Below are 26,256 nucleotides of genomic sequence, written 5' to 3' on the forward strand. Positions count from 1 at the left end.
TGGAGAGAGATGTTTGTGGTATATGGGAGGTGGTCAAGAGGTATTTGAAGAAAGCGGTATCAGTTGCAGACAAAAAGTTCTTGAGGGAATATAAAGAAATGATCAGAATGCCCATGAGCAGTACAAGACACAGACCCTCTTCATCTGCATGATAAGGAAAGCTAGGTAATGAAGCCAGAAAAGAAATCGTCGAATCCTTTCGCTATGTGGCAAGTAAACGGGGGATTGCCTATGGAATGATGACTTTAAAAAGATTGCCGATTGTGAGGAAGTAACGAAATAGTTGAGTTACTGAGCAAGCATTTTGCAGGGATGTACCATCTAGGTGGTGATAGTGCAATGCCAGATGTGACTGAATGATGGAAGAATAGAGGGTGAAGAAATGGAGATGCTCCAAATGTTGCAAAACCTCAGTGCGAACACAGCCATGGGATTAGATGACAGGTCACCTCGTGTATTATGAATACAAGGGAACTATCAGCTGCTCTGACCAAGCTGTTTAAGCCTTGGTACTGGAAAGCTGCCAATGGAGTGAAAAGAGAAATAGTTCTACTGAATAAAGGGGGGTAAGAGACAGAAGTATTTAATTATAGGCCAATCAGCATCTCAGGACTGCTGGTTAAGTTATTGGAGAAATTTGGTCGAAAAAGCGGATAGCCGTTAGTTGAAAAATTGAAATAGAACGAAACTTCTTAAACATTAAAAAGGACAAAATTTGAAGAAGCAGAAACAAAGACATCTGAAGATACAATAAAACTTTGTGAAGAATCAAATTTTTCATAAAGCGAGCCGGTTGTTAAAAATTTACCAAACACACCACTGGTTATAAGATATATGCGAAAATACTGAACAGAAGCAGCCCTAATCTAGAAGAAATTATAAACGAACAGAACAGCTTTGAGATTCTAAATAGTCTAGCCATAAATAATGCTACAATTTGAATAGCATATAAACCTTTATCAGTAAATCATGTACAGCTTTCAGCATATACAAACCGCATGTACAACGTGCATATATCAGCACTCAATGTTCAAAATGTCCTCCTTGTGTCTTCATGCACGCCCGAAATCTGTGAAATCACATATCGATGGAGTCAGGCAGAAGATGCAAAGGAAACGCTGCCACTACTCCCTCCAAATCCACCTTCAGGCTGGCGATGCTGGGTGTTGTTTCTTGCAAGCTACTCTCTCAAGCTTCGACCACAATTAGAAGTTCAACGGATTTACAGCGACACTTCCAGACGGGCAATCAGATGGTGGTATGTGGTCGGGCACATTCGCTTCCAACCACTGTTGTGTGGTCCTCGCCTTGTGCGCATGGACAGAGTCCTGTTGGAAGGTCCACTGCCTATGGGAAACGAAGTGTTGTTCAGGGACCGTAGCAGGTTCCAGCATGGTGTCTTGATAATACACTTTGGCAGAGGTTTTGACTCCTTTTTCGCAGAAATACAACTTGGTTACCCCTGTTCCTTCCCTCCCTCCCCAAAACCATCACTAATGGGGGAGTAATGACCTCTCTGCATCCTGGGCGCTATGGCACGTGCTATACAACCATCAGGAGCACACGCCCGATTGTTTTGGCGATTAAACGACTGAAGAATCGATTTCCTCTTCATAGACAAAGAAGGTGAAAACCTTGTCTGTGAAGAAGAAATATGTGTCAGTTTTTCGCGTACCGCCGTAGAAGTGCTTTGATTTTGTCACCCTCTGCCGCGTAAGTTGTGGTGTCCAGTAGGACGATAGGCTCTAATCCCCAGGGTATTAGTTAGTACAAGTGAGATCGTTCTCTGCGAAACATTCATCTCTCGTGACATCACTTTCTACATTCTCACAGGATTATACTAGAGATGTGCCTTCACAGCCTCACAAGCTGTTGCGTCCTAATACAGCATGATCGACCTGTTCTCTGTCGGTCAGATATGTCTTCTGTATCGTTATAATGGTTAATAGTTCGATACACAAACATCCTACTGATGTCGAGTGTTTTAGCGTGTTGAAAATAACAGGTGGCTTCATTCCAACCTTGCGAAGTGCTATTACAGTTACATGGTTCTCATAATCTCCCGACTGCATGTTAACATGCACAGCTAGACCTCTCTTTGCTGATAAACACGCAATGTTGATTATGCACAGTGCCAGTGACACACCAAGGGTATTTGCCGCCTGGGTACAAACTTTTATCGGCCGCCCCTAATACTGCATTCTATAATCCAAATTAGATATTAGCTACATAAAATGTCGCCCTATCAATGTTGCCGCCCGGGTGCAGTGCACCCTCGGGTTGGCGCGGCCCTGCAGAGCGCCACTGACGGAACCGGGCTCGCGCAATTCTGTGGACAGCGTGGGAAGTTGTAACAATATTTATGACAAGACTATATTCACAAACTATTAATTGAGAGAGTAACTTACAGAAGCATCAGCATTCAGTTTATATATCTACTCTATAATATAAAATGGTGAGGCTTTTTTTGTAATGTTTTTTGTCAAGTTATTTGAAACGTTTTGAAACTCAGGGCTACCCTGAGTGTCCAGTCTTCAGAATTCAAGGAGAACAGGCCTATCAGTCTGGAAATCGGTGGGTTGAGCGCCGAGAGAGGAACCCCCTTTCGAGTCATCAGAATTCAAGGAGAAGCGGCCTGCCAGTCCGGAACTCGTGGGGGGGGCGCCGAAAACTCGGAAGGGGGAGGAACCCCCTTTCGATTTTTCATAATTCGAATCATCAGAATTCAAGGAGAACCGGCCTACCAGTTTGGAACTCGGGGGGGTTGGGCGCCGTAGGAGCCCCCTAGTATGTGTGTGTATATATATATATAAAAATGCGTTTGACAAAATATAAACTCTGATATACTAAAATCCACTTGCGTATAAATTTGTTAACCCACTCTACAGTCTATCTGAGAAAACAGTAATAAGCATAGAGAGAACAGAACCGAAACATTTCAATCAACAGGAAAACTCGGATAAAGATGTCCAGTATTATGGTATACATGAATGAAATAAAGAATGGAGAATAATAAAAATTGAAATAAATTTTATTTTAGATACGTTATTCTTCGTAGGTGATCGAGTGATATTTGGAGCAACTGAGGACAATCTGCAAAAAAGCTACATATAAACTGAATTTAATAATAAAATGTCAATCTCTGTAGGAAAAAAAGAAAAAAGAACTATTGCATTCCAAGGAGAAAAAAATTATTAATAGACAATCAAACAAACACGTCAATTTTAATTACTTGGGCTATAAATTTAGTGAATATTTAGTTCTCACGAAATTGACAGATTCTCCGAAGTAATGGAATAATAAACAAAACTATGCCCAGCAATAATCACAAAAAAGCAGACTAAGAATGTATAACACTATCAAAACCAACGTTATTATACCTAAATGAAGCAGGAACAATAAGAGAAGAAAAGAATCACTGCAGCAGAAATGAAATATGAGAACAGTAGGTTATACAAATCTAGAGAGAAAGAAAGTGACAAAGAACTAAACCAAACATTAATAATCGAAACAGAAATATAGAGAACCAAATGAAAAGAGCATTCTAGAAACATACGACAGAATACCTAGAGAAGACATGGGGGAACTTAGCTGGATATGTCCGATTAGTCCACAGCTGATGTTCGAGGAGAGGGTGAGAGATGGAATGATAGCGACGTTTCGGTGTTTCCCTGGTCGTGTGCGGAAAGCGAAGAAAGGAAAGAGATTTTTTTTTTGTATCCATTAGCCACTGTCGAAAGCGTATTTTTGCAGGGTGATGGTGCATACAGACAAGATCTGTGTTGTGGGTAGATGAGTGGGGTTGTCGGTTTTTCCCAGTCTTGCTTCTTTATGTTGTGGTTGGATTTTGAGGGAAGTGGTCTCATTTTGCGTGTTTATTGGAAGGGAGGGCCGTTGTCTTTTATTCTGTTTGATTTGGGAGTTAAATGATTTTTATTTTCCTTTACGCAGCTTCGAATGTTGATTGTGGAATAAGTCCTTACTCGTTTTGCAAAGAAAACATCTTTGTTCATGTGTGTGTAATTATTTTATTGAGGCTGACTTTGGTGTAATGATTTCATTTGAGGATTTAATGCTTTTCTGTTATAACACTGATTACTGGACTTGAACAAGACCTGCTGAGAAATAGAGCAAACACAAACGGACATATTTTCTACTCTTCCAACTGGGGACGGAGAAAAAAAAAGAAATCAATGTTTTAGAACATAAATTTTAATTTCTTTGATTTAAGATTAATAGATCTAAAATCAAATACCACCAGAAAGAAATAGTCCCAGTCTAATGAGAATCGATTGCGACTCGCTTTTCATAACTATTATTATTTCCGGAGACTCCAGGGAGTCCTTAGACTCATCGAGGGAGGTCCTAAATCATGTCCACACAACTATACGACATTCTCAGAGTATCTATCATACCTTGCCTTGAACTCGCTCACAGTCATAGCACCCACAACAGACTGACAGCTTATTCCACTCATTTACCACTCTAAAAGTAAAGAACCCAGCTCTAACACCCCTGCTAACCACACTCTTGCCCAGCTTCCATAGGTGTCCCCTAGTTCTCCCGCCACCAGTCCTGATCTCAAAAATATCCTCTGAATTAATCCTATAGAATCCCCTTAGCAATTTGAATGTCTCAATCATATCTCCCCTTTTCCGCCTATCAACTAGTTTCTGCAACCCACAAATCTTCAACCTGTTCTCATATGGTTCATTCCATAGACCTGCTATCATCTTAGTCACTCGCCTGTGGATCCTCTCCATCTCCTCCCCCATCAAGAAGGAACCGATGTGACCAAATCTGGGCACAGTAGTCGAGATGAGGTCTTATCAAGGCTCGGTACAGAGGTACAATAACTTGCTTGTCTCTGCTCAAGGTATTTTTCAACAACCAAGTGAGCTGATTTAGCTACTTTCGCAATATGCCCCCTAAACTTCTCCCTATCCACCAACACTCCCAAGTCCCTGGCCTCATCAATCTCCTGGAGTACAGTTCCACCAATGTGGTATACTGCTGCTAATCTTTTCATCCCAAAATGCATAACCTTACATTTTGTCTGATTAAATTGACATCCATTCTCCTTAGCAAACTATGAAAACTATATCAGCCAACCAGAGCACAAGGAAATTTTAAATCTCTCTCAACATGAAAAACATCGAAATTCTTTTTTTCTCACTAAAGAAACCTCCAACGCATTACACTGATTTCTTGAGGATTTAATGATTTTTCTATTTTATCATGAATTATAGGACTTAAATGACACTGTGATAAATACAGAAGCAACTTCAAGTCAGCCAGCTCTAGGAGAGAAAAAAAAAAAAAAAAAAATACACTGCACAGCAAACAAAATCAACACAGACATTTTTCTACTCCTCTTTCACACGGAGAACGAAGAGAAGCAATGTTCGAGAATTAACCTCTTCACATAAACAAATTCTTGTATGTTAATACAATTAATTACTTTGCTTCTTTACTCATTTCAAGTAGCTTCCGTTTTCTGAATGGAGACTCTCTGAATGACAATTTTTCACTACTTTTCAAATTCAGAATCTAAATTTATGAAAACAGCGAGTTATTTTTAGCCTAAACAATAACAACCAAAAAATATAATTTCATCATTTTTAATTTGACCACTTTTCCGGCAACTCACTTATCACTTCAAGGCCACTATGTATGAAGTCATTGTGATGGGCAATATGTTAAAAAAAATCATGAAAGAACACACTCCCGAAAAACAACCATCTCTCGGCGTTTTTTTTTTTTTTTTCCTTCTTGCTCCTTCCCCGATGCTATTTGAGGGCTAAGGGTGAATCTTCACTATTTTACTGTTTCGTCTTCTGCAGTGGGAGTCTACCTTCTTCCCAAGGTATTTGCCTCACCTAGTAGGCAAAGACAGGAGAGGAGATGGGTACCACCTGTCCTTAATTACCCACTATCAGATATGAATAAAAACTTAGAATGTCATGCCGGCTCGGTCATCGCCCAGACAAACAAGGACCGCGCCATCAGGACAGATAAAAAATGTGCTACCGGTGACAAATATCTTCCCATGAATATGAAGATATTTGAACATGGCTTTCGTCTAAAAAAGAAATTTATGATTGGAACATGGAATGTTAAATTATATCAAGGTGGGCAAGTCAAGATTCTGCAAGAATTAGAGCGCTATGAATGTTCCACCATTGGTTTATGCGAGACAAGATTGCCAGAATCTGGAGAATTAACAAAAGGAAATCTTTCTTCACTCAGGTGCTCCAGAAGGAGGATAAGAAAGAGTTGCTTTCTTGATTAAAAAAAAAAAAAAAAAAAAAAAAAAAAAATCGAGCATTGTGTCATTGACTTTAATAGCAGACCTTCAGTAATAAGACTAAAGGATAAACCACTAAATACATCTATTATACAAGTATATGCATCAACAACCTCATGTGATGATCAGGAAGTGGATCACTTTTATGACCAAATCAATAGCTTGATCCTTGAAACACCTAAGACTTTCTAATGGTACTAGGGGATTGGAATGCAAACATCGGATATATATAGGAATTTTCTTCCCTTTGCCAGCCCTTTTGGATTAGGAGAAACAAATGACAAGGATATGAAACTGATAAATTTGCTTTGCAGAATGATCTCACCATAAACACTTTTCCCAAATAAAAGGTCTCACAAAAATGGACCTGGATCTCTTCCGATGGAAGAACACGTAATCTAATTGATTATATACTTATAAAAAGTAAATATAAAGCATGTATCAACTCAGCAAGAACTAGATCTTGCCCTAGTGCTGACACTGGAAGTGCCCAGAATTTAGTCATAGCAACATTGATGTTGAAATTTGGATTTACACACACAACAAAAGATAAATAACCTTACACAACTCAAATACCACTAAAGAATATTTTTTAAATCTTACTTCTCTTTCTGAAACCCCTGCTGATTCCTTGATCCTGATACCTCTTATTAACAGTTTTTAAGGACAGTTATTGAAACAGCTGAAAATGCAGTATTAACACACTTTGGATTACCAAAGCGGCATCTTATGATCAAAATCGAAAGAAACAGCAAGAATTGACGATATTTGAACAGATATACTTAAAGAAGGAGAACCTATTGTTAGTGCACTCCACAAGTTTTGCCAGCAGGTGTGATTCGCATTCCAAAAAAAGAGAAAACAGCAAAAAGTGAAATAATTTTAGGAGAATTAGCCTCCTCAGCCACTGGAGCAAAATATTTTTGGACATCTTACGCTGAAGAAAAAATGAAATTCAATTTTTTCAGACTTCCAGCCTGGATTTACAAAGAACAGGAGCACAACTGATCACATATTTACGCTCGATATCATTGGAGAAAAATATGTAGAACATAAGTAATGGGCCATCATTTTATTCACCGACAGAAAGCCTTTGATTCTATTTGGCATGATGCCCTTCGAAAAATTCTGCAATATTATGGAACAGACAAAAAAAAAAAAAAAAAATACGACTGATTGAATCCCTGTACTCGGCTTCTCAAATGATGGTTAAAATCAAGAGGAATTACAGCACTCTTTGTAATGGAGAGTAGAGCGAGACGGCGGTGCAAATTATCACGAATGTTATTTAACTGCTTCCTAGAATATGTTGTAAATGGAGAATTGTGATATTGGAGTAACGGTAGGAGGAAGAAGAAACATTTTAAGTTTGCCGATGATATTGATCTAGCAGAAAACAAATCAGATCTTCAGGAAAACCACTTTTTTAAGCGTATAAGCTAATTTTGTGGTTTTCCTGAAGATCTCATTTTTCGGGCACTTATGGCTGTGCCCGAAATCAAAACAATGACGAATATCTCTGCTTCTGACCAAGAAGCAAGTGATATAGCAGACACTAAAAAGTCCTACTCGAGGATACACCCATAGAAGCTGATCAGTTTAAATACCTAGGCATTATCTTTCATAAAGATGGCAAATCAAGACAGGATATTAGAACAAAAATTGCAAAAGCAACAACAGCACTCCATAAAACAAAACCACTGTGGAGAGAGAAAACAAGCTTACAATTGGCAACTGATTATGCCTTATTGACTTACCGGTTTGTAATTCAGTACTTCTATACGGAAGTGAAACTTGGACCCTCCTAAAGATACCATACACTGATCAGATCATAAATTTTAAAGTTAAAAAAAAAAATTATGTTAAAAATGTTCTTTTGCCGTCCAAGAGATAACATCGTAACTAAGATTCGAAGGAAACAATTTATATAGCTCGGTCATACACTGGTAGACCATTTGATCTGCAGATCAAATGGTCTACCAGTGTAGGTTCTTAGACTTATTCAAAAAACTCAAAAAGATGAGGACTAGAATAAATTGAATAGACAATACAAAAAGTCCGCGCGGTTGCCTAGAGGCTTGCGCTTCGCAACCATATGCCTGGGGAAGGAGTGTCCTGGGTTCGATTATCGTTGACGACGTGAGGAGCTTAATGATCTTCCTCAGCCATAGCCAAGTTAGCCGGTCTTGGGCGCGGACAGCAGGGTTTTTTTTAGCCAGTTTATCTGAGATTTTTTATCCTGCCAACCGGCCCCGTGAACACACACGGATTATAGTCATGAACACTATCCTTAGGGGATGCAGCAAGGAGTGACGAACCGGCCCCATTAATTTCGTCGTGAACCCCTCATTGTGGGACTCTACCCGTCCTAAGGGAATGGATGAGATCAATCAATCACAATATAAAAATTTGAACCGGTGTTTCTTTCACTTAGAGTTGAAAGTAAGGTGTCAATCAGGGACTGAATGGAAGATTTCTCTAAGGAACATTTCCTAATTTCTACTTGACGGTCCTTTTTGGACTATGGGATGATGACATAATAACCCTAAATTGAAGACACGCTGTTACTATTTGCTGAGGAATATATTGGTTGGACTATGGATTTTTCCTGTTATTTTTTACATCGGTTTTCAGAGCACAATTTCCAGCCTAATATGAAACTTATGAAGCCACTTCAAGCCTCCAAATAAGCGGGGCGGTGGTTACACACAGGACGATGAAATTTCGGGTAAACTCGAACCATTGCATTTAGAACGTTATTTGTAGAAAGGAACGATCCCTAATAATTCTTAATAGATTAAAATTTCTGAAACAAAATGTACTCCATATGGTATGAACCTTGATAGAATTGTATACAGTCTTTTTACCCCCCCCCCCCCAACTCCTCCAAACCCATAATGGAAAATACCAAGGAAAAAGGTACGGAATTTAGAGAAGGAAAATGTATCGGATTAAATTGCGTTCTTTACATTTTATACTTTTATTCAAACTTCAAGTATTCAAAGATGCTGCTAATGTCTATTTTAAAAAGATTTTTTTTTTTTATGTTGCTTTTTATTTTTTTTTTTTTTATTACTGAAATCTCAGCATGGAAAAACATGAAGGTGAAGACATGGGTTTCCTCCTCTTCTGTCAGCACCGGATTATTTAAGACTTGTTTATTTACGAGTTGTGTTCTTAGGCCTTTCACAGTAAAAAGACCAGAACGAAGTACAACTTACGAAACGAAGTTTGTTATCGAGTAATGAACACTTATACTCTGGAGAGTAAACCTATGTTGCGGACACTGCTAATGAAACGTCAGCATATATCAATAAATATTTCTGGCATGTCCACTTTAAAATGTGTGGAATTAGCCCTTCTGTGAGATATCAGAAAACTGGTTATCGCAACACTACTCGGGTCATATACGATATTCGCTAATTAGAAATTTGCTCGAGTTCAGAAGCTCTACGACTCAGCAATTTTAATAAAAAAGTCGGAGATTTTTCGATAAAACAACCACTGGAATAAAAATAGGTCAAAAGTTGAACGTTAAATAAAAAAAATAATGACAAACTGAGCTTTTCGATACAGAGAGATCGTGTTTCAGACCCAGACGAAGTACTCCAAAATGAGCTTAAGTAGCAAACAGTCTTAGTATCAATTATCTGTAGCCCTTGACGTACGCGACGGCGGTTAAAAATTCTTGGAATTAATTTTAAGTACTTGAAACAAATTAAGTATTTTTATGTTTTGAGCAGTTTATCTTTTTATGAACTTTTCCACATACACGAGAGGCTGTACGCCATCTATAACACAGTATCGTGTGCGTGTGAGCAAGTGGTTAAGAAAACTTATTTTTGAACTGCTGAGGAAAACTGCTATAAAAAGAAGACAAGTAAAATGGAAGAGAGTGGATGGGTCAAGACGACGAAGTTGCTTTGATAAGTTTGAAGCTGGATTGAAGATTTGAATATGGTTGGCCGAGTAGATAGTGTATTCTCTCTGTAATTAGCAGACTGCAGTTAGAATGCCGCAGCACGCGTAGGTATTTGGGAAGAATATCTCATGGGAGATGAATGGTAGTAATATATGCACTGATGTATACCAGTGAGACCTGGCAGATGACCAAGAGATGGGAGAAGAGAATGGACGTAGCTGAAATGAGAATGCTGAGACTTGCAAGTGGTGGAACAAGATTAGACAAGATCAAAAACTGACTGATCAGTTTATGCCGTGAGATAAAAGCTATGTGGGAAGGAGAGTGCTGGAAATGAAGCCAACAGCCAAAAGAAGTAATGGGAGACCTAAACAGCGATGGCTGGACAGCTTGAGAGGGGACCGTCAAGACCTCGGAGTAGAGGAGAAAATGGCCTTGGATAAAACTGATTTAAAGAGATTGATTCGCTGCAGCGACCCTACTTGAGTTTGTTATGAAGAAGATCGCATGGGAGATGAATAACAGTGTCCAGCGTGAGACCACTCTCCAGCTTACTGGAGGGCCAGAAGTGGTTTATCAAGTTCGTCATTTGGTCTGTAGGATATCCAGATTGTGTGAAAAAAAAAAAAAAAATGTATAACAAGTCTGAGCTCATCCTACAGTACGATAGGTTTACAACCTTTCCTGGGTGGGAATCCCTTAAAAAATATCTATAGAAGACATGGGGAGAGGAAGAACGCCTATGAGAAAGATTGAAGCGAGTCCGTAGTGATCAATAAACCGGATTGTCATTTGGATAGCGATAGGATTAAGTATTTTTGAGGTTTTTGTACACTACCTCAAATGTGAGAATATCCAAAGATAGGATAGATTTGGAATTTATAGTTTTAGAAGTTACAGCTGAGAAGTAAAATCTGGAGGGAAAGCCACCTTTGCGGGTGAGAGGAAGGAAGGTAGATTATGCTGGAGATGTGATGTACTTATTCGAGGAAAGGTTGAAAATGTAAGTTAAGAAATGAGAAATCCTGGTATTATCAAAGATGAAAGGGGGTGTGCTCTTTCTAGCGCAAAATAAGACAGGATTGTTTTAGTAGCAATGCCAAGGTGGTCCTCATCCCACTGAATAACAGGGAGAACGGAATTAAGGCATCATGGAGCATCTTAAAGAATACTTACACATCCTGAGCTCCAAGTAACCGTCGTTTGAAATCTTTAGAGTATTGGAATCTCTGCCCACTATTTCAAGATTGGAATTTTAGACTCAGTAATCATTAATGTAACTGCTTCTGCAGAAAAAGGGATGAATAATTGTTAGTTTATAACTCAGTAGGCGGCGCTATAAAACTTCTAAAGATATTTCGAAAATGTTCAACAGCTAATAAAACTTGGTGCCACATTGCTTAAAGGATCCGCAGAATCCATATATTCGCTTTTTTTTCTTTTTTTTTTTTATTATTATTAGTACTTTAGGCTTTTACCTGAATTTTGATTTCGGCTATCAATAGCTTTTATTCATTAAATATTGATGTTACGTATTTTCATACGTGAGCTAATGCTGTTATGCAAGGGCACTTGGAAAGAATTAATAGAAGCCTAGCTAATCTTGGAAGAAAACCATCGAATTTGAAAAATGTTCAGTTTAGTAGAACGTTCATAGGATTGCACACTACGTGGATTTCAAGTGCGTTAAACGAAAAAGTGTTTTCCAAAAGAACTACAAATAAAAAGAAAATTGAGTACTTGCAGTGCTTTTACTAGAAGCATGCTTAGATCGACTATTGGTCAATGCAAAAGAAAAATTAAATAAAACAATTATGAAATGGCGGAAGATCAATTTACAAAGTCAGGTTAAAATTTACTCAATTCAACCATTATATCTTCATTAAGAAGTAGTTTCGAAGCCGAGAAAATAGATCAGTTTGTTTCCTATTCTATCAATCCATATATACTCGAATAGACTTCCTTTTACCCTGGCAAAGAAAAACAGTGAGTGCGGACATCAAGAACAACCACATTCTCAATTGCTAAGAGTTCTTCCGCGTTCACTGATAAGCGGAAGAACTCGTAGTGGCAATGCCTGAAATGCACAGACAGACAGCTTTCACTTGGATTATATTATAAAAAAAAAGTTTTAGTCAATGTTTACTAAATTCAAATAAAACAAGAATACATTGTTTATCCATCCGGTTTTGCGAGGAAAATCTTCCCCCACCCAATCGTGCTAATAAAAATATAGAAGACGGTTCCAGTGCTGAATCAATCTGGGTATCAGAGCCAAGCAGGAAAACTAGAGTGCCGCCGATTCAAATGCAATACTGACTCGTACTTATTACAAAATCGTAACGTTAACAATTCGATTGACTGAATTCTAAGTTGAATTTTATTGTCACTTTTATTTCTCAAAAGTATTCAGAGAATACAACCCACTAATTTTGAAGCATTAAATCCCATAATTTAAAAACTTTGAAGATATCCTAAACAGCCCGAAAACTGACTTTTTCCCTTCCTCTCAATTGGAGTTGTAAAGCAGATAGAATAGCGTAAAACGACTCGCACATTTTTCTTACAGTTTAGCAATTTAGAAGCTGCTTCTTGACTGACATTGCTTTGGAGTGGAAATTTCCTTTCAGTTCAGCAGCCACAAGCATACCACTAATTTTTTAAAAAATGCCGGTAATGTTACTAAATTTCACGATTTTTTTTTTTTTTTTTTAACAAATGGGAGTAGTGCGACGGCTTTGGCTGTAATCATGGAAGCTAACACTAAGTGGGTATTAACTATAATTTTTATGCTCTCCTCAACAAGCTTAGATAAAGCCATTCTCTTTGAAGGACTGAAAACACTGAACCTCAATCACAGCTTTCGATGAGCTCAATTAACTCTCGGGCGGCGAGTTTCACAAGATGATAGCAAGTCCTGGGCATGCACTTTTCGTCCAGCATGCGTAAATGAAAATTATCGGTGAAGCCGTAAGCACCAAGTAGAACTTTTTTTGTGCACCTTTTACTCGTTTAGAAAATTATACATTAGACATAATATATCATGATTTATTAAAAAAAAAAACACTATATAAAAATACTTCGTTATGCGGAGGTGGCATGAAAAACCTGAAACAAGGTAAAGTGTACTCTATAAATGGAATAGAAAGTTAAGTTCGTTACCAGGCTTTTTTTTTAATGCAAAACTTAGGATTTTATTTAATCAAGGTCAAATTACATATTCCACGATATCTCTAAAATCTCGATCAGTATTAATAGTCACTTAGATTAAATGTTCACAACCTTCACTCATATAGCATGGTAACTATATAAAATATGCAACAATCGGTGCACGAAACTTTTCATCCATAAAATACTAAAGAATACACCTTGTAAATCGTGGGCGGAGGTTGTTAAAAAGTTGCAGACATTAATAACTGTGCTAAACAGGCCGTTTCACGAAATAACACATAAAGATAGCCAAAAAAATAAATTCAGAGATTTTAGTTGAAGCCAATTCCTGAATCGGAGGTTTAGTTGATTATAGTTGATTACAACTGCTAAGCATTATGCTTAGCAATTGCTTGCATTTAGTTTTCAGATCTTCTATCGGTATAGTTCTTTACTTTGTCAGTGTGCTATTTTCCAATATTTCTATGATTTTTTTTCAATTTATTTTCATTATCAGATCCAATCAATTATCGGTTATATTTTAAACTTCAATTTGTGTGTTCCTAATTGTTTAATGGTCATGTCCAGGCCATTAACAATTGCGGGACTAGAGTACCAGTGGAGGCCCACATTCCATATATCTAAATATTTAAAAATTAGAAGTCAAGCTAACAAACTTAAGTTCTATCCTTGAAATTTGACAAATATACCTTCATAACGACAGGAATTGAAAAAATGTGTAAATTAAGCTATGGTCTGAGTATTCTGTTGATGTGCCGAAGATGTTTGGATGAGTAATATAAAAAAAAAATTTATATATAAATAATTCATTAATTATATTTATTCCACACAATTTATTTTTCAATAACATTGATTCTGAATTTATCATTTTTTACCTCTTATTTAATAAATTTATTTTGTGTGATATTGCGAAGCTCTCTAAAGCGGAGGATAGGAGTCTTCCCCCCTTTCCTAGATCTGAGGGCGCTACTGGTCATATCCTTAATTCAAACACTGCAGTTTTATCATTTTCAAAGTTTCTGCCCATGTTCCCGCAGAATATGCTAGTACTTGTCTAAGTCCTTTATGCATGTTCTAATTCTTCCCGATAGCAACTAAATATCATCATTGTGTGACGTTTAGTTCTGTTCCTGAATATTTCATTTTATTATTCAATTTTTACTTTCACTTATAATTCAACACCAAGTTATTTCCGGTTCCTCTGGTGCATAATTGTAATTGTGTGCAAAGCAAAATTATTCCTCCAACCGTACTTCCTCTTCAGTTATTCACAAGTGACGTCATTTTGACGCCGTATGGTCACTCCCCGTGTCTAAACGGGTTTTCGGAGTGAAGTCTTGAAGTGGTAGGGTTCCAGATGCCCTTTCCACACAGGATAATCACAAATTCATAAAAATGGCAATATATCTTTTACACCCAAAAGGTGACAAATTGCGAGTCGAAGACTGCGTCCGAAGCAACATGTTTTTAGCTCTCAAGTTATGGCATTCTTTTCTGGACAGTTTGGGAATTAAGGTTTTGGATTTTTGTTTGAATGTTCTCTGCAAAATAAAAAGGACATTCGTGAAAACGTCAAACACTAAACAATTGTTATCTGTTCATTATTCGCTTCTTTAAATACCTATTTGCGTTCCCTAGAGACGGGAGGTTGGCATGATCTATAATTTAATTCGAATAAAAAAAAAAATAAATAAATAAATAAAAAAAGCAACGACTTTGGCTATGTGGAAACTGCGGGGAAACTGTCCTACATTCAGTGGCCTACCAAAATGTATCGTCTCGTGTGCAGTAGTTCGTCATCACTGTTATAAGTTCCGAGTTTGTCCCTCATGTGAAAAAACTGACTGGTGACTACAGCGCGTATTTGTTGCAGACATTTGCACAACACTTACTGAAGAATGCATATTAAAATGGAAAAAATAATGAAAATGTGCGAACACCAACACACAAATTGTCACTCAATGGCTTCGGCATTTGGGGCCTAACAGCACGACCAGTTAATTCTGGTCGATGTCAACGGGGATGTTTTTTCTTAGGTTATTCGAAAGAAGTTTAAAATACCACCAAGTCTGGAAGATATAATTGACAGGACGTATGCCATCATTAATGTAGCGTTAGTACCACACTGCATTGACATAATATATACGGCCTATTGCAAATGCGAGAGCCTCTGTTGCTCAGTCGGTATAAACGAAGCCCTTTGGTCGGAAAGACCTGGGTTCGATTCCCGTCCAAGAAGGGAGGAACCCTTATGTGGTCTCTTTCGACTAAAGGTGAGTTAGCCGGTTTCATACGCAGATAGAGGATTTTTTCGTCCCTCAGAATAGGCAAACCGGCCCCGTGAACAAACACGGATCTACAGTCATAAAATACATATACACTTAATCCCTCATCACGAGGGCTCAACCCTCCCCTCACCCGCAAAGGGGGTAGCGATTAACTACATGGTATATCGCCCAACTGGCCATGATGGATGAAAGTCAATTATCCACCATGCAGCCATATTTGGCATGACGGATAAATGTCATGGTGGCTATAGTCCGACCACATAAGCGAGAGCTGTCGTTGGAAGACTGCCAAGAAGAGTCAATTCATATTGAAGGGGAGTAAGAAATAAGGCGATGTACGAATTGGTCACCAGCACTCAAAATCACGTGCTTTATACGTAAAATTTTCCAACTGTGTTGTACAAGCAAAATAGTTACTACTTTAAAAACTACAATGATCATAAAAGAGAAGTTAATTTTCCTCCCTGTAATAATAAACACTCATCCCACAATACGGACTGATTACCCCATTATCGGAATGAATTCTCCTTTTGACTTGCGCAGAAGTGTCGAAGGTCTCGTATCTGTGGGCGTACTATAGAAGGGTTAAACTTAAGTGAAATGCATCAAAATTATTTGGGCCAAAGAGTAAATAATTCTTGGTGTATCCCTCTTCCCTAATATCCGAACAGTTGGTGAGCTTCTGCAGTCATGAATAATGCAGCAAAAAAGATTTGTTTGAAATATCGGCGGATCGACATCGGTTAATCCACTTTTGAAATATAATTAATTGCAGCAAATGAAGCTGAAGAGATAAGGGACAGCGCCCAGCAGCAATTCAGTTACAAAGTTTTTTTTTTTTTTTTTTGGTCGATCCCTATCAGGCTTTCAACACTACAGGCCAGTTGTAATGCTCTGCACAAGTGCAGTCTGTGCTGTTCATTCCAGTGGCCAATGTATGGCTAATGTGCAGTCACCCTTCTACAGAAACCGAGAATGTGCAACTCTCTACTTATTGCTCTACTGCTGGACCTGACCGTTTCCACATTGGGCTGTCAAAATTTCCGACCACCCCTTGGTTCCTTAGTGCTTGCTTCCCAGGTTTAATCCACGTTTCTTGGCCGAAGTGACCCTCATTTCCTCAGCTGATGATGTTGTCTACAGATAGGCGATGCAGTCTTTTATCGATGTAACGACCCGATAAAGCACCGATAGCACATCCAATGATAACACTATCTGTGCTATTCACACACATAAGCACATTACTCTGCGGGTATCTGTTTGCTCTAATATAGCATGGCAGGAAATGCTGAACTAACATGCGTGATGGGAACAAGTTTCATCCTAAAACAGAGGGTGTTCGAAAACTTATTTCATTATGCAAATTTTTACATCGCAAGAGATCTCAAAATTTCGGAATCGAATATGTCATGGTTCGCCCTTGTCCTCTCCCAATGATCATAATTACCGATCCTGAAGGTAAAATTTCTTGTACGTGCAGAAGTTGCAGATAAAGAAAAAAATTCAAACTGCTGGTGTTTTACTGAACATGGTCTTGTTGACTATTCAGCCAGATGGAATTTCTGAAGATCTCTCGACAAGCTCTTACATCACATCCAAGTTCACACTTGTAATCTTTTCGTGAAGAAAATGCTTTCTGGAGGGGGAATATTAACAAGCCCCTACCCGGAGACCTATTATGATTTTTCGGAGATGAAGCGCATTTCCCAACATTCTTATTTTTCTCTTGCAGAAGATCAAGCTAGCTGCCACTGCGGTGAACTCAGCAAAATAAACACCGACAAATGTAATTAAAAGCAGAACGCAATGTCTTGTCATCCAAGTGTTATCGGATGTTCAGCAATGCGAGAAAAAAAAAGTTATTGCTTGCCATTTTTATGAGTGATATACGAAAAAATGCATTTACTTTGCACATTCTGCCTAAGCTCCCTTTTGTGTCATGCTGGTTATATTTTCCTTAACTCGCAGTAATCTTTGAAGAGTTGCTACTCATACGAAATATTCTTAAAATCATAGCATTTCTGAGAGGAATAAACATTTGTCGAACTGTATAACTGAATGTACGACGTCACACCTAAGAAGGTATATGAATTACTGTACGCCCACAGATGCGCGACTCTTCGACACTTCTGCGCATGTCAAAAGAAGGAGAATCCATTCCGATAATAGGGTAATCAATCCGTATTGTGGGATGAGTTGTTTATTATTACACGTACGAAAATTAAGTTTTCTTTAATGAAAATTTTAATTTTTAAAGTAACTATTTTGCTTGTATAACAGTTGGAAATTTTTACGTATAAAGCACGTGATTTCGCGTGTTGGTGAACAATTCATACATCGCCTTATTTCTTAGTCCCCTTCAACATGAATTGACTCTTCTTGGCAGTCTGCCAACGACGGCTCTCGCTTCTGTGGTCGGACAGTAGCAAAGCATCGAATTATAACTATGTTAAATATTCCGATGTAATTTAACATTTCACATTCGGTAAAATAGCACAATATATCTATCTTTACTTCCTTCCCACTATCAGCATGTTTCTGTTGGGCCCTTCAAGCTCTTCTGAAGTGCGATTACATACCATGCGCTTATCAACTAGCTTATTGCCAATCTGGCTATCGTAACATCAAGAAAAAGATTGGTTCTAATCTCACCTATTATCGTATAATGACTGCTTTTTTCAAGAAAAAGAAAATCTGTCTGGTGAATACGTCGGGAGGATCTCTTCAGTAGATACGGATCTTATCTGGCCAGTCTTCTAGTTTCCATTTTCGAAACAAAAATGGATTATGAAAATAGATAAGAATTAGATGTACCCGATGAACAATCCTGAAGATAAAAGTTGTGCAAATGATTTACTAGTGTATCAGGAAAACGGAAATAACTTGCTTTAAGCAGCCAGTAAGATATGAATTAAAATGTTTCAACATACAAACTTGCAGTGCGAAATACTCTTCGTTGTGCTTTCCAATACCACCTGAAACTTGGATATTTCGTAATGACAGTTGCACTAAAAATGAACATGTTTAAATCCTTTCCGTTCTCATTTTAATATAAATATATATAACTAATACGGCAAACTAACGCCTGTACCTCTGATTTCCGGCGATTTTGCTACAGAAGTTAAAAATTGCCTTTTTTTTTTTTTTTTTTTTTTTTTTTTAATGGAACGGGAATCGAACAAATCCAGAAAGCCTCATTTGGCCCTAAAATCAAAGATGATTTATGTTGTCGATTTCGGCAAAAGCTCATTTCCTTATTTTTTTACGCCGCCAAGAAGCTCATCGCCGAGGCCAGACTTTCCAGACAATGCGTGTCACCTTCTGAATTCGTTTAGTGTCTATAGAATCGCACTCCAGCAACACATTTCATTCATTCAAGAAATTAATCTTCCGTTTCTTACTCATCTGACTTTTATATAGCTATTAGGGATAGAAACATAAAAATGGATACATTTTGAGTTAAAATACAGCTGAAAGTTTTAAATTTTAGTGAGCAATGAAAGTACATTAATCAACCAAATATTCAAAAGCGAAATAAATATTTTCAGGTGGCATCTAAGATTTTTTCGTTCCCATTTTTTTAAGGGAGCGGAAGATCGAAATCCTTGAATGCTTAGCTAAAGCCAACCTCATCTAAAGATGTCAGGAAATCCTTCGACGTCGTTACATGTGATGGATTTAGAGGAACATACCCTCCTCCCATTTCCCTAGTTTCGCAGTGGTAGCTCTCCCACTAATATAACTCAACCGCCACCCACAGGGAAAAGTCTTGGATTTGTCCACTGCTTTTCACTCTTCCTGGATACTCGACAGCGAGTGAGCGATGGAAACTGCTCAGCGCTGCTTTTTACCTCCTCTGGTGAAATCACGTACGCATGTCAAGTTTCGTCCTATTTACGGCCTAACAGTTGGCCCCAGCTGTTCGCAATGTGGATCATTTATAATGACGAGATTTTCTCGAACATCTAAAAGATTAAATATTCCGAAATCAAAAATGTTAAATAAATGTTTTTCCACATTTTCCGACTACGGACATAGTGCATTCCAAAATTTCTGTTTGAGATTGTCACAGAAGAAAGCTTAGATCGATTCCGTTTTGTGAAAATTAACAGAACGGAATTCGGAAATATCTCGCAATTTTTGCTCCGCCTCTTTCATCGGAGAAGCTGCAACAAGTTCTTAGCACGTAGGATATTCCCTTTAATAAGGGTGAAGGGGTTTTTCTTCGCTGTTAAAATCAGCATAGATTTGACAGTCGCAAAGGAGGACGTATTGCTGGTTTAGCGTCGTGATTTGCTACGAACGAAACAGCATCCTGTATGGGTAATAAAACAATAAGACGTGAAGCGGAGTTTTTTTTTTTTTTTTTTTTTTTTTTTTTTTTTTTAATGCAGGAAATTAAAGCTGACAGAACTATCGTTAATTTGGAAGATCCAATTAATGATAGTTCTTTTGAACGAGAGGCCTTCGGGCCTTTTTCGTTTCTTGGTGAAACGAAAAATACTTTTGATGAAAACGAATCAAAAGATGGAATGAAAAGAAAGAATAAGCTCGGTTTCAGTTCACGCGAAGTTTAGCTTTTTTTTTTTTTATCGGGGGGGGGGCGCCTCCTCTAAACATGTAGAAACGATTATGTAAATATACGAACGTACAGCAGCTATGGTTTCAATGCTGTGATAATGAATGAATCAACCACAAAACAAATGCTATTAAAAACAGTTTTATAACTAATGATTTATATCACTCCGCCAAATGTCTTTCATGTGGCATGTGATGAGAAATGTTAAGGAAACAATGGAACCCAGTGGCGCCACAAATCCGTGCGATGCAGGAAAGAACCATTTAGTAAACAATAGAAACGAGAAGAGACCCATCTGGAGAATATACGCAACTTACGAACAAAAAATACTATCGGTAGTGGTGGGCATTAGATGGCGTTGTGTGTAGCATGGCGAGTTATGTTTCCGGAGTAGCGTCCTCCCACAAATAGTCGGACTACTTGGAAGTGTCAGAACCATTGGCGCACCCAGGGAGGAGGCCAAGGGGCCTCTCCCCAAAAAAGAAAAAACACTAGAAAAACTTCCAAAAATCTTTTCCTAATTAAAGTTTTTTTTTTTTTTAATTTATATTGTCGTGTGTGCCATTTCTATGCTACTTATGAATTAGCGGTCACATAAGGTGGGAATACCCTATAGCTCTCGAGAATTCTGGCCGTTGTGTACGCAAGGCGAACGAAGTAGCGCCTGGGCTCTCGTTTACCCGAGCTGACTAGAGGAGATCACTGCAAATGGTTAGTCATAGCGCGTATGCAATGCGTAGTGTGTATTCTCAAATCGTCTACTCAACTCCCCCCCCTCCCTCTCAAGATTAAATCTTGAGTGCGCCACTGGTCAGAACAATAGTAATAATCTCAAATAGTTACAAGTTTCTGGAGGGAAGGCGATCGCTCCGATTTTTTGATAACAAAATCATGGTCATTTTTTTTTTTTTTTTTTTTTTTTGCAGAGTTTTAGGTTCTCAATGAATAGTTTGATGCAAAAATAGTTCTATCTTCCTGGCAGCGGATCTACAACTCAGTTACATCTTAATCAGAAATGTTGCTAATGGTAGTACAGTTATATAATGTCGATCTGGCTAACCGGAAGTGTATTCGATCTGCCACAAACAAGCTCGAATCCCATTTGACTTGGATGTTTGTGTAATCTGATAGAATACCACTACCCTGTTTAATTGGTAGCGTGAAGTGGCTTGAAAAAGTACGGAGGTTTCTAGTATGACCTAACCTGGTGATGGCGAACCTATGACACGCCAGCTTTCACCAACACCAGACAAATTCTCCATAGAATATTAAAGAAATAGTTTTATTTCTTTAATATTCTAGTCCTGTTATGGAGGAACCTCAAATTAAAATATCCCTATTGAGTGATAAAGGAAGCGGTCGAAGCTTTCGAAATGCATGGACTGAGAAGTACGGCGTTATTGACGGAAATGGCAAATCCTTGAGCATGAAACAGTAAGCAGGGCCTGGAATAAGACATTTCGAAATAAAATCAGTGGCTTTTGGAAAAAAGTGAAGAAGAAAGGAAAGAATACGTTTCTCAGCAGCTACACCGCAAAGAGTGTCAATCAAATAACTTCCTTAAATTCTTAAGAGACCCTGCGAATTTAACATCAGCAAGTTCCAGCTTTGCTCACTACATAGCTCAGCATGGAAAGGCCCTCAAGTGAAGGAGAATTTATTAAAGAAACTTCTGAAATGTGCTCTTTTTTGTTTCAAGATATGGAAAAATAAAGATGCTATTATTAAGTGTATTTCTCATTTACCAGTGAGTAAAAATACCAGAGATAGAGCGATTCTTTCTTTTAAGGTTACACGGTGATCAGCATTCATATTTATGAATTTAGGGACACAAAACACGTGTTGAAAAGATTATTTTGCTGATTAATAATAAAATAACTTGACGTTTCGACCCCTGTATTGAGGTCATCATCAGAAGGATACATGTGTATAAGAACCAAGCTACCTGCTGATGCACTCTATACAGTTAAATTACATCTACGTTGTTAACTAATCTTTTTTCTTAGCCTACCTTTTAGTGATTAAAAAAAAAAAACTACAATAAACTCTGCTAAAGTCCTTGCGTACTAGGATTCTTCTGGAATTATAGTTTATATTATTATACTACGATTATCTTCTAGATTTCTACCGGTTGCTATTGAATGTTCAGGGAAAAAAAAAAAAAAACACTTCAAGTCTTCTTGTATTGAGATTTTTCTTCGTGGTTGCTATGAAGGTTGCAGATGGGGCCTCCACATTCTTGGAGTGGTTAGACCATCATTTTTATTCGGATTTGGATCATGTTTGAGCATTTCACGTGCTTCCTTGAATTTCTGCTCAAATCAGGTTTTGGTGCGGTGTAGGGACTTAGTACCTTTCTGATCAGTTAGGTGGTATGTTTGGAGTGCGTGGTCAGAAAGGCTGGTTTTTCCAAAATGGAGGTATTTTATGTGTCGTTTGTGTTCATCCTTTCTGATTGGGATGGTTCGCCCTGTTTCCCCTATGTATGGTATGTTATATGTGCAATCTATTTTGTAAACCCCTGGGTGGGGTAGGTGTGGCAGGGGATCCTTGGAAGAACTGAGTAGGTGTCTTAATTTTGTCGGGGGTTTAAAAGGTGGTTTTGATGGTCTGTATAATTCCAGAAGAATCCTAGTACGTGAGGACTTTAGCAGAGTTTATTGTAGTTTTTATTAGTAATTTTTTTTATCACTAGAGGGCAGGCTAAGAAAAAAGATTAGTTAACAACGTAGATGTAATTTACCTGTATAGAGTGCAACAGCATGTAGCCTGGTTCTTATACACATGTATCCTTCTGATGATGATGACGACCTCAATACAGGGGTCGAAACGTCAAGTTATTTTATTATTAATCAGTAAAATAATCTTTTCAACACGTGTTTTGTGTCCCTAAATTCATAAATATGAGCGATAATCTCCGACGTACAACATCAATTAAAATGAGACTTAAATAATTGTAAATTTTTTGTTCTTGACGAAACTACTGATGTCACCTCATCAGCTCGGCGCTCCGTGACCTAAGCATTGATATGTGTAATGTAACGATAGATGAGGCATCCAATATGGTGGGGAAAAAGGTCGGATGCAAAACTGTTTATGGAAGCTATTGGACATCCACTTGTGCCGTTTCATTGCATTATCCACCAGGAGGTGTTGTGTGCCAAGGCAGGATTCACAGAACTACATGTAATGACAGTTGTGACAAAAATAATGAATTTAACAGCTGTTCGACCCGTTCACAAGCGAGAATTTTCTGCACTATTGCAGGAAGGACTACTGATGCACAATGTGAGATGGTTGAGCCGAGGAAAAGTTTCGAAAGATTGTGGAGTGTTATGAAGAAATTAAGTTATATGTTGAGAATAAAACTTTGGAACGGTTTCCTCAGCTTAGTGATTGTACCTACATGGGTCAGCACATCGATTTTTTTTTTTTTTTTTTTAAAAACAGACTCGGTTCATATGAAGGAAATGAACTTAAAGTTACAAGGTTTTGGCAAAAGTATTGACATTATGTTTGGATACATAAAAGCCTTTAAAACTATAATTCAATTTCCAAACGACATGTGGGGACAAACTAAGTATTTTCCTACTAAAAACATTTCAAGGAGATCTGCAAAATGAAATGGAGTGCTTGCATACAAGGTACCAGCACAATTGAAACTCAATGAATGATTTTAATCATTTAAAATAATTAAATATCCGGATGTAGTAGTATACACTGCTATGGAATTAAATGATTTCCAGTGGCTGCAAATTGAAGGATTAGAGCTCCAGGCCAGCATCTGGACTCAAGTGTTTGTCGACTTGAGGATCTGGAAAGAAATCGCCTGCAGAATGAAGAGTGCCACTACGAACAAGAAATTTTGAATGCTGACAACCGAATACTGGAAACGTTTAGCACCTTTAAAAATCTAGCAATGGCTTCACTCACAATTTTTTCCTCTACATACTCTTGCGAGACCTTATTCTCGCCGTTAAACAACAGTAAAACGGACAAAAGAAACCGACTGACAGATGAAGTCAGTGCTGCTTGCTTGGGCTTGAAATGCACTTCGTGCATTTCAAGCCCAAGCAAGCAGCACTGACCTTCAATTTCAGACTTATGCATTAATACTCAGCAACACGACACTTGTTACTTGATGTTAAATCAAATGTGTTCTGAATTGAACTGAAAAAAAAAAAAAATACAGAATTACTATTAAAAGTAGGGCAATTTTAGTGCCCACTTATTTTAAGCCCAATCATCATTGTTTTCTCTATTGTAAATCACTGATTTTTCTTTTGTATGCAACTGTTTTAATAATGAATCTGCTTTTTCATTATATACAATGATTTATATTATACACAATATACAATGCATTTATATTATACATTTTCATTTATACATTGAGCTGTATAATTTGAAATAAATGAATATGTAAAAAAAAAAAAAAAAAAAAAAAAAATTGTCTCTTTTGTTGAGGGGAGGGGGAGCACACCGGAATGTGCAAGTTAGGCATTTTTGCCACGCCGAGCCTAAAGGGTTCGCCATCACTGACCTAACCTTTCAGCATGCTTACATACGTTGCTAAATACACAAATATGCAACTGTTTGTGGATGGGGTTCTCATTAATATCGCTTCTGATTTGATATATATTACTAGGGGATTCAAACCTGTTTTGAATCCCCTAGTAAGGTGCTCCTAATCGATGCCTCCTATAGCAAAATAAATAATATTGTCCCTATTAAGAATTTCATGTCCTGATGGGAAAAGTGATGAAGGGGACGTCACTTTCCCCCTTCTCATATGAATGGTGTGCCAAAATGAATAAAGTGAGGAAGTAAACATGCTTATATCGATCTTTTCTCCAAACAAAAGAACGCATATTTCGAATATTAAAGCTTTGAATTATTATTTGATACAAAACTGTACTTAAATTTAACAGTCCAAAATAATTGAAAGAAAAAACAGGGGAGCCTTGGAAACTAGTAATTTAAATAGAGATTACACTGTTTTCTAAGCGCGTGCTCACACACCTCCAACCAGAAGCTTCTAATCACTCCATATGAAAATAATTATTGACCTTCTAAATTTGAAAGCCAATATTCTCAGTAACCACGAAACCATTTTACGATCGGTAGTCTGACAAATCAGACAAGTATATATATCGTAGCGCATTCCGGTTCCAATCTCACAGGACTGCTGCATATTTTATCAAAAAAATCACCTGAGAAACATTAAAACAGCCAAATACTTAGAATGAATTACTGATAAATGATTTGAAACCTGGAATTATTTAAGAATATACTGCTCAAAAAATGCAGTCGCGATAAGATATTAGTTTAATATAACGAATACTATCCTAGCACGATTGACTTACCTGAATCCTGCCTGTCGGTTCTTGTTAATATGACTACGTTGATAATATTTAAATATACTAAAATGGCAAATGTGAAATCCAACCCGCTAGATTAACAGCAAATGTACAAAATTTCTCGAACACTTGCAGCAGACACATGTGCACATCCAGTTGGCTTATCTGGTGTGCAGTGACGCCATTTACGTCATCAGAGGGAACTTTCCATTTTACATTGTCTTTTCTCGTTTGAACTTAACAGACCTGTTTGGAAATACTCTTAGGATAGATTGAAAAATTATGTTTCAATTTTCTAAATGCGATTTAAATCTTTGTTCATAATCAGATATTAGACTTAACGCTGGTTTAAAAAAAAACTCAAATGCAACAAAAACTTCCCCCCCCCCACACACACACCACCTTTTTTCTGTTAAAAAAATTAATACTCAACAAGTCTACTAAAGAAAATAGAAAGTATACAAAACACTTAAAGATTTATTATTATTATTCGGATATCTCCATGGAGTCGGAAGACTCATCGGGAGATCCAAATTATCAAACAATATACCTCTTCTTGAACTGCTCCATGATTTGGGCAATTTCCTTGCTAGAATTCTCCAAACGTGTAAATGTTTACGCATTCAGGATAC

At 37.7% G+C, this 26,256-nt stretch overlaps 1 protein-coding gene across 4 annotated transcripts in view; it reads right to left on the reverse strand.

The window, feature by feature from the left end:
* The window catches only part of LOC150109696 (choline/ethanolamine transporter flvcr2a-like), a 167,682-nt gene that overhangs the window by 110,273 nt on the left and 31,153 nt on the right, over positions 1-26,256 (reverse strand). Inside the window, exon 1 of one of the 4 annotated variants that reach the window (XM_090414040.1) lies at positions 26,175-26,226. The exons of the other annotated variants lie outside the window; for them this stretch is intronic. Coding sequence (XP_090270166.1) covers positions 26,175-26,194 — 20 coding nt within the window. The 5' untranslated portion in view covers positions 26,195-26,226. Of the gene's footprint in view, positions 1-26,174; positions 26,227-26,256 lie in introns of those variants that run through there. 4 annotated transcript variants of the gene reach the window in all.

This window comes from Typopeltis vanoorti, chromosome 2 (assembly GCF_054136105.1).
Source record: "Typopeltis vanoorti isolate ZY-2024b chromosome 2, IOZ_Tvanoo_1.0, whole genome shotgun sequence".
NCBI lineage: Eukaryota > Metazoa > Arthropoda > Arachnida > Uropygi > Thelyphonidae > Typopeltis > Typopeltis vanoorti.